General features: G+C 40.9%; 2 protein-coding genes across 2 annotated transcripts in view; both read right to left on the reverse strand.

Moving 5' to 3' along the window:
- LOC139656366 (lipocalin-like) overlaps nucleotides 1-2010 on the reverse strand; it is a 2423-nt gene extending 413 nt beyond the window's left edge. The window contains exons 1-5 of the mRNA XM_071533916.1: nucleotides 1878-2010; nucleotides 1356-1495; nucleotides 1128-1207; nucleotides 893-1006; nucleotides 93-194 (exon numbers count right to left, since the gene is read on the reverse strand). Of these exons, the coding sequence (XP_071390017.1) occupies nucleotides 93-194; nucleotides 893-1006; nucleotides 1128-1207; nucleotides 1356-1495; nucleotides 1878-1973 (532 nt within the window). The 5' untranslated portion in view covers nucleotides 1974-2010. The remainder of the gene's footprint in view (nucleotides 1-92; nucleotides 195-892; nucleotides 1007-1127; nucleotides 1208-1355; nucleotides 1496-1877) is intronic.
- A 1880-nt stretch (nucleotides 2011-3890) lies between these two features.
- On the reverse strand, nucleotides 3891-11542 carry c8g (complement component 8, gamma polypeptide). Its single transcript, XM_071533917.1, has 7 exons — nucleotides 11360-11542; nucleotides 9271-9416; nucleotides 6970-7040; nucleotides 6723-6830; nucleotides 6188-6292; nucleotides 5931-5966; nucleotides 3891-3910 (listed from the first exon to the last, which is right to left on the reverse strand). The coding sequence occupies exons 1-7, from the start codon at nucleotides 11540-11542 to the stop codon at nucleotides 3891-3893; spliced, it is 669 nt and encodes a 222-aa protein (XP_071390018.1).
- Between the last annotated feature and the right edge of the window lie 327 nt (nucleotides 11543-11869).

Here is an 11869-nt window from a genome sequence, read left to right on the forward strand (position 1 = left end):
GAGGCACAATCAGTCACAATGTATTTATAATCAATTAATGTGTGTGTCTATCTCTGAGTGTGTGTTTTTCCCCGTTAATGACGTAGGCCTACCGTTCTTGGGCAGGATGGCGATGTTTTCGGGGAGAACGCCGGTTTCCTGGGAGAACTGTGAGAACCTCTGCTGCAGGGTGGCGCTCGCCTCTTGGCTACGGCCTGCAAACACAACAAGATCCCCTTCATACCCAAAGCACTACTGCCAGAACCAAAGTTGATGTTGTAATGACCACGACGTAAATTCAGAACAGCACAGAAAAGAATCAAATAATAAGGGAAAAGCAAGAAAACTGGAATATCTGTTAGAAAAGAATGAAATTTCTGAAAGGCTTGAAATCCTACTAAAGAAAAACCACTAAAGTAGTCTCAATCTGGGACCCAAGATTATAAAAATATACAGGGTTTTTGCTAGGATGTCAGTGATCCATTTCACAGTTTAAGAAACACTAATGGGAAAAGAAACTGAGATGATCTAACTTTTGGAAAATCTGCCAGGAAGCAAATTAACAGGGAATGAAAGCAGATAGCATCTTCTTTGTTAACTCAGACTGTGTAATTTACTCTAGAAAGTAATTGAAAACTTCCCCACTATCCCCCAGGTTGAATGGTGCAATATTTACAGCTAAAATTGCACATTGGGAGATGTTTAGAGATGTTTAATAGTCATTTGTGCTGATTGCCATCATTACTTTTTAATGTCATCCATATTTAAAACCCAATCAGAACACTTTGACTTTAGTTTGGCAGTTCATTGTGTAATCCTGCTTCCGAGAGTGTGGGTTGCTTTCACTTCCATCGTCTTGAATCCACAAATTAAACTTAATGCTTTAACAATACAGACTGAGAGTTGAACTTACTGTACAGCTTGTTCAGGACCTCAGACACGCCTTCCTTGGACTTGATTGTGTGGACCAGAGCGTAGTCGTCATACTGGACTTCAACAATACGCATGTCATTCTCGTTGTTCCAAGCTGAGGAACACAGAGAAACATGGGTTAGGCTGTTGTATTTGTGTGTGTGTGTGTGTGTGTGTTTGTGTGTGTATGTTAGTGTGTGTGTGTGCGTGTGTGTGTGTGTGTGTACTCTACTGACCCTGGCTGTGGAAGGTGAAGCGTCCAGGGGTGTCAGTCTTCTTAGCCAGGTGAGTCATTCTCCAGCAGGTACCATCAGCACTGAAACAGAGAGAGAGAGAGAGAGAGAGAAAGATAATCATTACCATCATTTCCACATTAGATTCATTTGAACATATTATCATGCTTTCACATAGAAGCATAATCATGTATAGAGGCCGCAGCCCTCACATTCAAAACTCAGACTCACTTCAGGTTGGCATAAGAGAGGTCGAGGTCTCCTCCAGCAGTTGGCACCAGGACGGCGGTGCCCATCTTCATCCCCGCCTTGTGGTTCACAAACCACTGAGCATTGGTGGCAAAGCCAACCATGTACCACTTACCAGCCATCTGAGGGAGAGAGAGAGGGAGAGAGAGAGAAAGAGAGAGGGATGTAGGGTGTGAATATTCTCCACATTTACACAAAGTCAGTCAAGAAGCATAATGCTTTAGATATTACACTCAGCAAATTGCATTCACTTCATCACATGCACAACACCACTCTTATCTTCTACATAAATTATTCTAAAGTGAAGCATGATCACCAAAGCCTTGTTTGCCTTTTGGTTGCTCCATTAACTGATTGCCTTAAAGGCATTAATGTAATCTTGATGCTGAATCCACAAATAAATACTAATAACCCTTGACTCTCTCTTTTCTATGTTGATTTTGGTAATAATGAACTTCCTTAGTTGCAAAAGTAACACTTTCTCTCTCTCTCTTTCTCTCTCACCTTCTGCAGGTCTAAGTCTTTGACGGGCACGATGTCGGCGCAGGCGGCCAGCGCGCACAGCAGAGCGGCCAGCATCCTCAGCAGTGTGTTCCTCATCGTGGCTTCTCCTTGGTGCGCCTGTGTGTGTGTGGAGCGTCTCTCACGGTGGTAAGGAGCAAAAGCTGCCAGAGACTCCTTATATCCTCCGGAGTCCTGCTCCCCATCCCCTCTGTCCCTCCCTCCGCTAGAATAAAAGCTCTTTGGCCGTCACACATAGGCATGCAAATTACTGCCGTTACACAACTGGCACGTGTAGACGGAAGCGGGGGAAGAGAGGAACGTTTGGGAGGGATTAGGTGATAGGAGGAGAGAGGAAAGAAAGACAGAAAGTGGGGAGAGGGAGAGGAGAAAGGAGAGCGGGAAAATAAAAGGTTCTTTTAACACCCCTCTCCCTCCTCCCCCCTCCTTCACAAACACACAAGTCGGCCTGAACTATCAACAGTTGTTTGGTAACGAGTGCAAATTCCTCACCATATGGCTTATGAAAGCCTGAAGACACACAAACACACACACACACACAATCACAATCACGATCACAATCAAGGAATCACAGGCATTCATGCAAAACTTCAGTGTCTTTAAATAAAGGCAATGCCAAGTCCTTAAATCAACTCTGTGAGCTGTACTGGGCCAGTAATCATCCCCATCCTTGGACTAAACTATAAATCAGAATCAGTATAACATGATTTGCTGAGTGCAATAAATACATTCCCAACCATTTGCACTAAATATTTATTCTCTTTTACGAAAGTCAGTGTAGGCATGAGATGCAAATTGCAATGTCACTGGCTTTAAGACAATGCTTTTTAGAAACCTTACAGTGAAATCCAGTTTTTCTTTTCCTCCAATGAAGCTATGCCATTGTTCCCAATCAAACAACGATTCTATTGTTCTTTTCAGCTTTCAAACATTCACTCAGATTGCAGGCGAATGCATTTTGAGTGTCAATTAGTTTAATGAACTGAAATATGTGAAATTTAAGGGAGAGGAGTATTATTCTTTCTCCCGTTTTATAACAAGGGGGCGATTTCAGGAGAAGGAGAGTGGAATGTATTTTCTTGTTAAAATAAATTGTTATATGCATCACCTTTAGGCTAATTTAGGTGAAAACAATACCCCCTTTGTGTAATTTTAATAAATCAACCACTGCCTGTGACAGTTTGTGTAACATGTATAGTGCTGAGCTGGGAGTGAATTCTTTCAGAGCTCACATACATTGATGGATACATCAAAGCTCCCTTTGTCTAGAGATAAGACAGGCACAGACTTGCAATTGGCTGGTTACGTAACACACACACACACACACACACACACACACACACTCATACACACACACTCAGGGGTGCGAGGATGAGCGAGGTGGGGGTTTGTTGATTGTGCAGAAAACCATTTGGTAACCTAGTTTTGTAACCAAACTCTTTCACCCCTTTTGGACTCCACATCTGGGCTTCATTAACCCCCCACCTTCCCCACCCCCTCTCTCTTTCTCCCTCTCTCTCTCTCTCTCTCACACACACACACACACACACACACACACACACACACACACACACGCAAGCATGCATATAGAACGCACACTCCAAATATTACACCTCAGGAAGATGATGGAGATCTTGTTAAAATGTCATGATGACCTTCACTTTTGAAACAAAAGCTGGTGGCTTTGAGGAGTTTTTGGAAAGAAAACTGACACTGGTTTTATTTCAGAGCACCTATTTCTGCTCCCTTTTATTTTATTCATTTGTATTTATACTTTATAATATCGTCCTTTTGACACATATTTAACCTGCCTGTTGCTTCTTTGTGCTACTTTTTTTGTAGCTTTTGTTTTAATTTACTGTTACAGCAGCTTAACAGTTAAAGTCAAATCAGTTTTACTTACATTTAAAGTCAGTGGATTTATGTAACAGTTTTATACACTTAGGTTCAATCATGAGGCGCGAGGCTGGATCTTTGTTCTGCAGCTCCACTCCCTCAGCATGTGGGGACACAATCTGTGAGAGAAAGTGACAGGAGAAATTTTATAGGAACAATGAGAGTAAATTGGAAAACATGTGGTTGGGCAAGTTTAAATAACTGATTGTTACACAAGTTGAGTTGGACACATGTCTAGCCTGCAGGAGTGAACGTGAAGACTGTTGGGAAGGTAAAGGCAGCTGATCATTGGTCTCCTTGAAATGCAAAGATCTTCTCTCAACCAATCTGCCTGCCCCCCTCCCCCCCCCCCTCCCCCTCGCTCTCTCTCCTGTGATATAATAGGTTATGAAAGTTATCTTGTTACATTCAGCCTTTTCTTTTGAAAAATATTTGATTAAAACATTTGACCACATTGCTTGTAAATCCAAACCTGACGGGGATGGAGTCTACAGTATGTATGTGCACCATATAGTCTTTTTTACATTTTCAGTTTGTTTAAGTATGCACATTGTGCTTTTGCAAACAGAGAGTTTTTGCAAGGGTTTTCATGAACTCACTGCAAAAAATCCACTTTTAGAGACTGAGTTGGTGCTTTAATCTTTCACATTTTGATAATATTTTATTTGATCGGTGCAATGGTGAAATAAAATGTGATGATCATGGTGAATAAAACAAATTCTGAGATATGATGTACAGGGAAATTCTAACATTCACAATACTTCAATGTCCCTTCATTATTCTATAACTTCAAAACATTAGCAACTTTGTACTTGTATTGTATTATAACAACGATTCTATTCAAAATAGATCAAAATACAATCATTGTCATAAAATGAATCATGAACAGCTTCCAATCACATAGGTTTTACAATACCAATAATCAAAGAGGTTTTATAACACCAACAGCCAATGCATTCACATGGAACCTTCCCAGCATGCAGCTGCATGTAGGACCTGTCTTTGTCTTTGTCTTTGTCTCCCATTCATCTACAACTCTTAAAATCTTAAAATCAGACCTACTTTGATTTTAAACTAGCCTCATCTACTCCAGTTCTGTAACAGCCAGTAACAAAGTATATCTTATCAATTTCCATTTATCGGTCAGAGAGAGAGTCCGAATCGCTTCATTCACAGAGTATTGGTGGCTTTGCTGCAGCGCCACAACTAAGATAATAACTCTGTACATAGTGACAGACATGCTCAGGGACAGCAACACCTCACACAAACTATAAGGCGACAGTGCAGGATAATACATATCACTTCATTCAGCTTTAGACCACTATGTGCCTTCAGCCAGCGTGGCACACAGCATCATTTGGGCTGTGGAGGCGGCACGGTTACTGCCAAGCAGAGCATTGAGCCGGTGAACCATGCCGTAGTTACACTGAGCAGGATGAAATGCATGAAATAAGTTAGGGAGCGTTACAGAGCATGCACAAAATTCCTGAGGCTGGATGTGGCTCAGTGTGCAAAGACCTGAGCAGGCACTCAATCATCGAGCCTACAGCCAGCGAATAGAAACTCAGCTGAGACTGCAGTAGCTTTGATGTTTTCAAAAGTGGCTTAAAGAAAGTTTCATATAGGCCAACTGTAAATTTATTGATTGCATAGCTTCTTTAGTACCTGTTTGAAAATAGCCTTTTACACCTGTCTGCATGTCATGGGGATTAAATGAAAAGCTACTGTATATTTGCAGTATTTTGTCATTCAGTGATAGTGTTATTCTAACAAGCTGAGCTCCAGTCACCTCTGTCCCAATTCTCAGTTCTTTTCAGGTCAGCTTCATAGTCCCACTCTTACATGGCTTTTCTAATTTCTATCACATCATCATTTTAACAATTTAATTTGTATGATTTTATGGGATTCTGTCTTTTATTATATTTTTACAAGCAAGGTAGAGTAAATGGCTTGGGGAGTTAGAGAGAAATGTGCATGGTTTATTTGTCCTGTTCAGTTTGCAAATATCATTGCCTGCAACGTGTAGAGCTTCTTCTTCTAGGTACATTGACCCAGTAATGTGAAAATAATGCTGCTCAGTTGGTTGCATCAGGTTAAACATTTTATTATAATTCTATAAAAATAAATGATTCCACTTACTGATGACGTGGTCCTGGTCCACAGAACCACAGTGACCTAGAGCGAAAAATACATTTTATTAATACACAGTCAGTGGAATGGAAGCTGAGTTGTACTGTAGTTGGGGACAATTGAGTTACTCTAATACCAACAGGTTGGCACACAGTTTATGTTAAAAAGTAGCACATGATGCATTGTCCCAAACTACATTCACATTTTATGTTTCACATTTTTTTTTTTTTTTTTTTTTTTTATAATAGAAGTGGATGTGGACGTACTGTAGGTGGGAAAGGGGAAGAGGTAGGCCAGTCCCATCCCCTGCTTCTCAGCAAGCTGCTCAAACTTGGTCAGTGTGGGCTCCGACAGATTGTCTACTGACCTGCCTGCATGCAGAGCACAGGGAGCAGAGAGATAATAATGTTACAAAGAATATAGCAACTTTTTAACATATTGTACCAGTGTGAAACAAAAAGATTAGTAGCAGCTAACATGCACCGTAGAAAACAAAATACTGTCTGCCTAATTACTGGACTTACAGAAGTGAAACCACTACCCATCTTTTTGTTTCACAATGGTAAACTGGTAAAAGCAATTACACCATTATACAGCACACAGTCACAGTCCAATACGATATATTATTATTCAGTTATTATGTCATATTAACATTTCATTTATAGAACAGTGGTCTGCTGAACTATAGGACTACGGTCAACTCATATAAGACTCTGGACTCACATGGGATTGCTTTCATATAGAACTACTAACTGGCTTTCAGACCTGAAGTACCAAAGAAAAAGTTGCTGAGAAACCCACCATAGAGTTTCATGGTGAGCTTGCCCTGTTTCTGATAGTAAATGACAGCATAGGAACTGTAGTCTGTCTCTCCAATCACAATCTCAGTGTTCAGCTCAGGACGAAGCCCTGTGGGAAACAACAGGGAACATATGGTTAGATAGATGGATGCTGCATTGCAATAACTTACAGTTAATGTACCGTTAAACACAGGTTTAATCAGCTATTAAAATGAATTGTTGATTTATGTATGTCTCCCAGGACTGACCTTTAAGTGTTAGGTGTCCCGGAGTTGGGGTTGGATTGTAGACCTGTAATATCTCCCAACACTGGTGATTACTGAGAAGAGAAGAGAAGAGAAGAGAAGAGAAGAGAAGAGAAGAGAAGAGAAGAGAAGAGAAGAGAAGAGAAGAGAAGAGAAGAGATATTGGGAATCATCAGAAGAAAGAACGGAATGGGGGAAGATTAGAAAAGTGACCTCACCCCCCTTCAGATGAACCTGAGGTCTCTTGGTTTGGATTTGATAAAATGACTCTCCCTTCTGCTAATTGGTAATGCAAGGCAGAGGTAATCTTACTGAAATGAATATCCTACCTAAATTTCTTCAGTCCCTAATCCATCCTCATTCCCAAATGTCTTTTCATTGCCCTGTGCCAAACTATCCTATCCTTTATTTGTGATTGCAAGCAACTACATATTGGCAAAAGACACCTCCAAAAACCCAAATGATCTGGGGGACTAATGACAATCCAACAGTTCAACACTCCCTTAGAATTTAGACCCATTTTCACCAAACATTTGTTGTACAGAACCCATCTATTTCTGGTGCCGTGCATTTATACATACAATACATACAAATATCATCTTCCCTAAATCACATTTCTTTAGATTCCTCCAAGTGAGGAACTTTGATCAAACTTCCCAAACTGCTTCCGCAACCAGCCCCAGAGAACTGTTGTGGATAGCTTTGTCTGAATACTTTACCAAAGGCCGTTGTTTCATATAGAAACTGACAGTGTTCAGATCCCATCATGGCTCCCATTAAAGAGCTCATGGGAACCAGATGATTGAGGAGTTAGATTAGCAGGTATGCAGCACAGTTCTGGACCGCATCCAGTCATCCTCTTTCAATGTTAAACACAGTCTTAGACGATCCAGAGTAATACATCACATGCACTGGCCCAGAACTAAGTTAAATAAGATTGATCCCAACCTTGATCCAACTTGCATTAGGCACAAATTATAACCAGCTACCAGCTATTCATCTCTTTTGCTCCTGTCCCAGGTTGTCTGGGTTTTGCAGGAACATATTCAACACAGTCAGCCATGGGAACATACAGCACTCTTCTAACCAGGAGACTAATTTTGCAAAATTAGAAATCGGAGGCCGTGCCTGCTTACACACTCTTGGGTCAGAGATTTGCTCTGCTCTCTCAGACTTGAAAAGATTACATTGGAAATAAGAGGGAACAGTTTGGCAGGTTGCAGGGCCCATACAAACATTTCTTTGAACAATGTGAAATCTTATCCCTTGTCAAATATGACGATGTGATGCATCTGTCTTTGTCAGTATAACTGCTTTACACCTTCCACTACTGCAGGCTCTAGCCCTAACCCCAACCTGGCAGACTGGGTCGTAATATTTCTTTCTCTAAACATGTGTATGAAGATTTATCCTTGTTATATACAATGTCAGTTTTTGTTACTTTTATTTGGTCCTTTTTATGTCAGGGGTTTGGTGGGGGTTGGCAGGGAAATGATGGAAAACCTCCTTTTTCTGCACTACTGTCTTTTCTATGCTTTCCTTTATCTGAATTTGAATGTATCTTGATTCAGTTTGGACATACTTGTCATATGGGTATGGAGGGCTGAATTGTGTGTGTTTAACTGAGATTGGGCTTGTTTAACACACTTTGTTCACACTTTCTTCTTTACTAATTGTACTGTAAACTGTGGTAGGCATGTTATATACATTTCCAATTGTATTTCATACAACCTTTTCATTATGTCGCATTCTATTTTTCTATTTTTCCTGACTTCTTCATCTGAATTCCTCTCTCAGCCTGAGGCCTGAGTAAGCTGGTTAGCTTTCTAGCATCGTATGAGGAGAGGACACAACACAGCTTAGTGTTTCCTCTGCTCAGGCCAAAGTACATTTTATAACCAACAAGGTTCAACAACAACAACTTGAAATGAAACTGGGACACACTGTTTTCCACGTTTGAGTAATTCATTGTTACACAAGTTGAGTTCAACTCACTCTCTCTCTCTCTCTCTCTCTCTCTCTCTCTCTCTCTCTCTCTCTCTTTCTCTCTCTGTTCAAAGAAGGCAGGTCAGGTTGACCCAAAAATTTGAAAAACATTTTTGGGAAAAGCTGATGGGATTTAACTGTTCTCCTTCTTCCTGTTATTGAGAGCAAATCAATAAAGTCATGCACATGTGGGTCGAGAGTGAAGCCAGTCTGGAATGACAAAGACTAGAGGGACTTGTGGCATATTTGCCCCCTCTGCTGATAAATCAAGGTACTGACAGAGTGAGCATGAGACAGCTAGTGCATAAAGGTACTCACTGGCGTGTTTTAGTGCTGACAGACAGCGGTTCGTCAGGGGTGGAGGGAAGGGTGAGGGTCATGACTGTAGGCTCCACCTTTGTCCCATGCTTCATCAGGTAGGAGCACTTGGAGGCAGAGTTGAGCAGGTACCACGTCCCTCCCATCTGCCAGATAGAGAGAGAGAAACAATGAACAAGATCTACAATTAACATCTCCTAAATTGCCCAAAGACCTGAGTCAGACAATATATCTGCAAATACTTTTTATGGTTTGCATGAAAAGTCCCACATAGTGAGGAAGACAGCAACTGCCAGAAGTGGACTGCCACCACAATCTATTACCTTTTCAATATGTAATGAATTTACACAATGCAAGCTTTGACAAAGACACAATGTCGGAACGTGTCAGTTTTAAACAATAAAGTGAGCATATGTATTAAAAAGGAAGATTGTGATTGCAGTTCATTCTTGGGAGTTGCTGTCTTCCTCGCTATGTGGAATTTTTCATGCAGATTTGGTTATTTTTCACAAGCACCCCTATCCCACAAAAGGCAGCTTTTATGGTTTGTTTTTGCCACTTCACAGTGGGTGCCAGATGGGTGGAGTTTGCCACGTAGGAGATTAAATGAGTGCCAGAATGACTAGACAATGCCAGGAAAATATTTCAAAATCAATGTTCTTTTTTGTGAATGACAACTATTTCACTTTGTCTAATTATCCTGATGCAGTAAACCCCCATCCATCTACTCCACTTAGTTTGAAACAAAAGTGAAGAATTATTTCCAACCTCTAGGCCTATTTGACCCAAGTCCAATGACGAAAACAGTATTTAGGCATGTGAAAACCACTTTCCTTCCATCGCTAATATACTAATGAATCTAATAATGAATGCATCTGCTTCAAATGTCCTGCTCTCTCATCTTTTGATCTCATGAATTTGTATTTCACAGCAAATCCCCCATATTGCTTCAGACACCTTATTTACACAATCACACTGGCGTGTCCTCATTGTCAACCCACACACTAATCCATAACCAAGTAGACTGAAATGCTTGCATGTTTGGAGCCCTTAAAGCAACATTTCCCTTTTGTAGAACATTTCAGTTCTTAGCATGAACATTTGGACAGAAGTTCAGGAGTGGTCAACATCTTGGAATATCACTTGAATCTCAGCTGTTTGAGTATTCATTCACACTTTTTAGTATAGTAGATAAGGACAAGAATCAGTATCATTGGTCTAATGCCAGCGATACAAAATGGGCCTTGTTTCAGGAGGATCGCTCCCTTCATGCTCTCTTCAAAGCAATAATAATTTTCACATAATTAACTCTGATTTGGCTATTCTGTTGAGTCACTTTAGAGTTTTGGGATCAATAAGCTATCCAGCTGTGCCATGGTTTCCCAGTCAGTCTTGTGTGCGTTGTTGTGACATTATGGTACAACCAATTTAGAGACAGAATCAAAGTGTGTCATTGTGCAAAGGTCAGATAACGGCACTGTGAGCTGTTTACTCTGCTGTTCTCAGGCTGCAGCTGCACTCCACTGCCTGGAAAAATATTCTGTCAAAACATCAAAACATGACCTTTTTTCTTCCTTGAACCTTCTTCCACCCTTTGCTTGTAATTTACTTTTAAATGGAAGTTAAAAAAGATTTTTTTTTTGCCAGACCAAATACAGCCTGGGTTTTCTACCTATCAAGTCCTATATCAGAAACTTAAAAGAAATTTTCTAATTAAATAAAACTTTTATTATATAGAATTCTTCTTCTGTTGATAATAAGCTCCTCAAAATGATGGCATTCTTTAACACATCTGGGGAGATACGTTACAGTTACATGTAGTCTTAAAGCTGTGTCAATAGCAGCAGGTTGGCACACACTTCATGTCCCAAACTACATTCAAAAATTCATTGAAAATGACTTGTGACTATAGATCTGGTCAAGAGAGATACTATTTTAGGCAACTGTGCAGTACTAGATTTGCACTGTATTTTTAGAGAAGTGGATGTACTGTTGGTGGGAAAGGAAACAACGTAGTCCCAAACACACACACACACACACACACACACATACACTTTATGTCTCTCTGCCTCTTACTGTCATGTCTTACCTGTTGAATGTCTACGTTCTGTGCAGGTGGGGTCTGGTCAATAGGGCTGACCGTTGGCTTCCTGCGAGGTCGTCTTTGGGGTCGCGGTCGACTCCTAGCCCCCCCCACAGCCTCTGTTGTCCCCCACACACACACACACATCAACACTACCACTGCCATCGCGTAACGCCACACTCCAGCCATGCCAGCGCTGACAATAACACACTCAAGAATATGTCCAATTGGAGGCCCAACCCTCTGTGTTTTCCTGTATTCTTATTTTCTTTTACTCTGTTTTTGTTGGGCTTTCTGTCCCTTGCTGCTGTCTGCTACACCCTCTCTGATGCACACAAAAACACACACAGATGCAGAGGAAAGAGAGTGTGAAAGAGAGGATGGCCTGTTGAGTTAAATATTAACAGGGTTCACTGGCAGAGGGCAGGACATACTGCAGTGTGTGCATCTGCGCCACGGGGGCAGCGTTTAATTCTGATTCAATATGTGAGTTTGAAATCCTCACAAGCTCCAATG

Source organism: Centroberyx affinis, unplaced genomic scaffold (assembly GCF_046629955.1).
Source record: "Centroberyx affinis isolate AG114_WGS23_722 - 3 ecotype Tasmania unplaced genomic scaffold, CSIRO-AGI_Caff_v1 ptg002462l_1, whole genome shotgun sequence".
NCBI lineage: Eukaryota > Metazoa > Chordata > Actinopteri > Beryciformes > Berycidae > Centroberyx > Centroberyx affinis.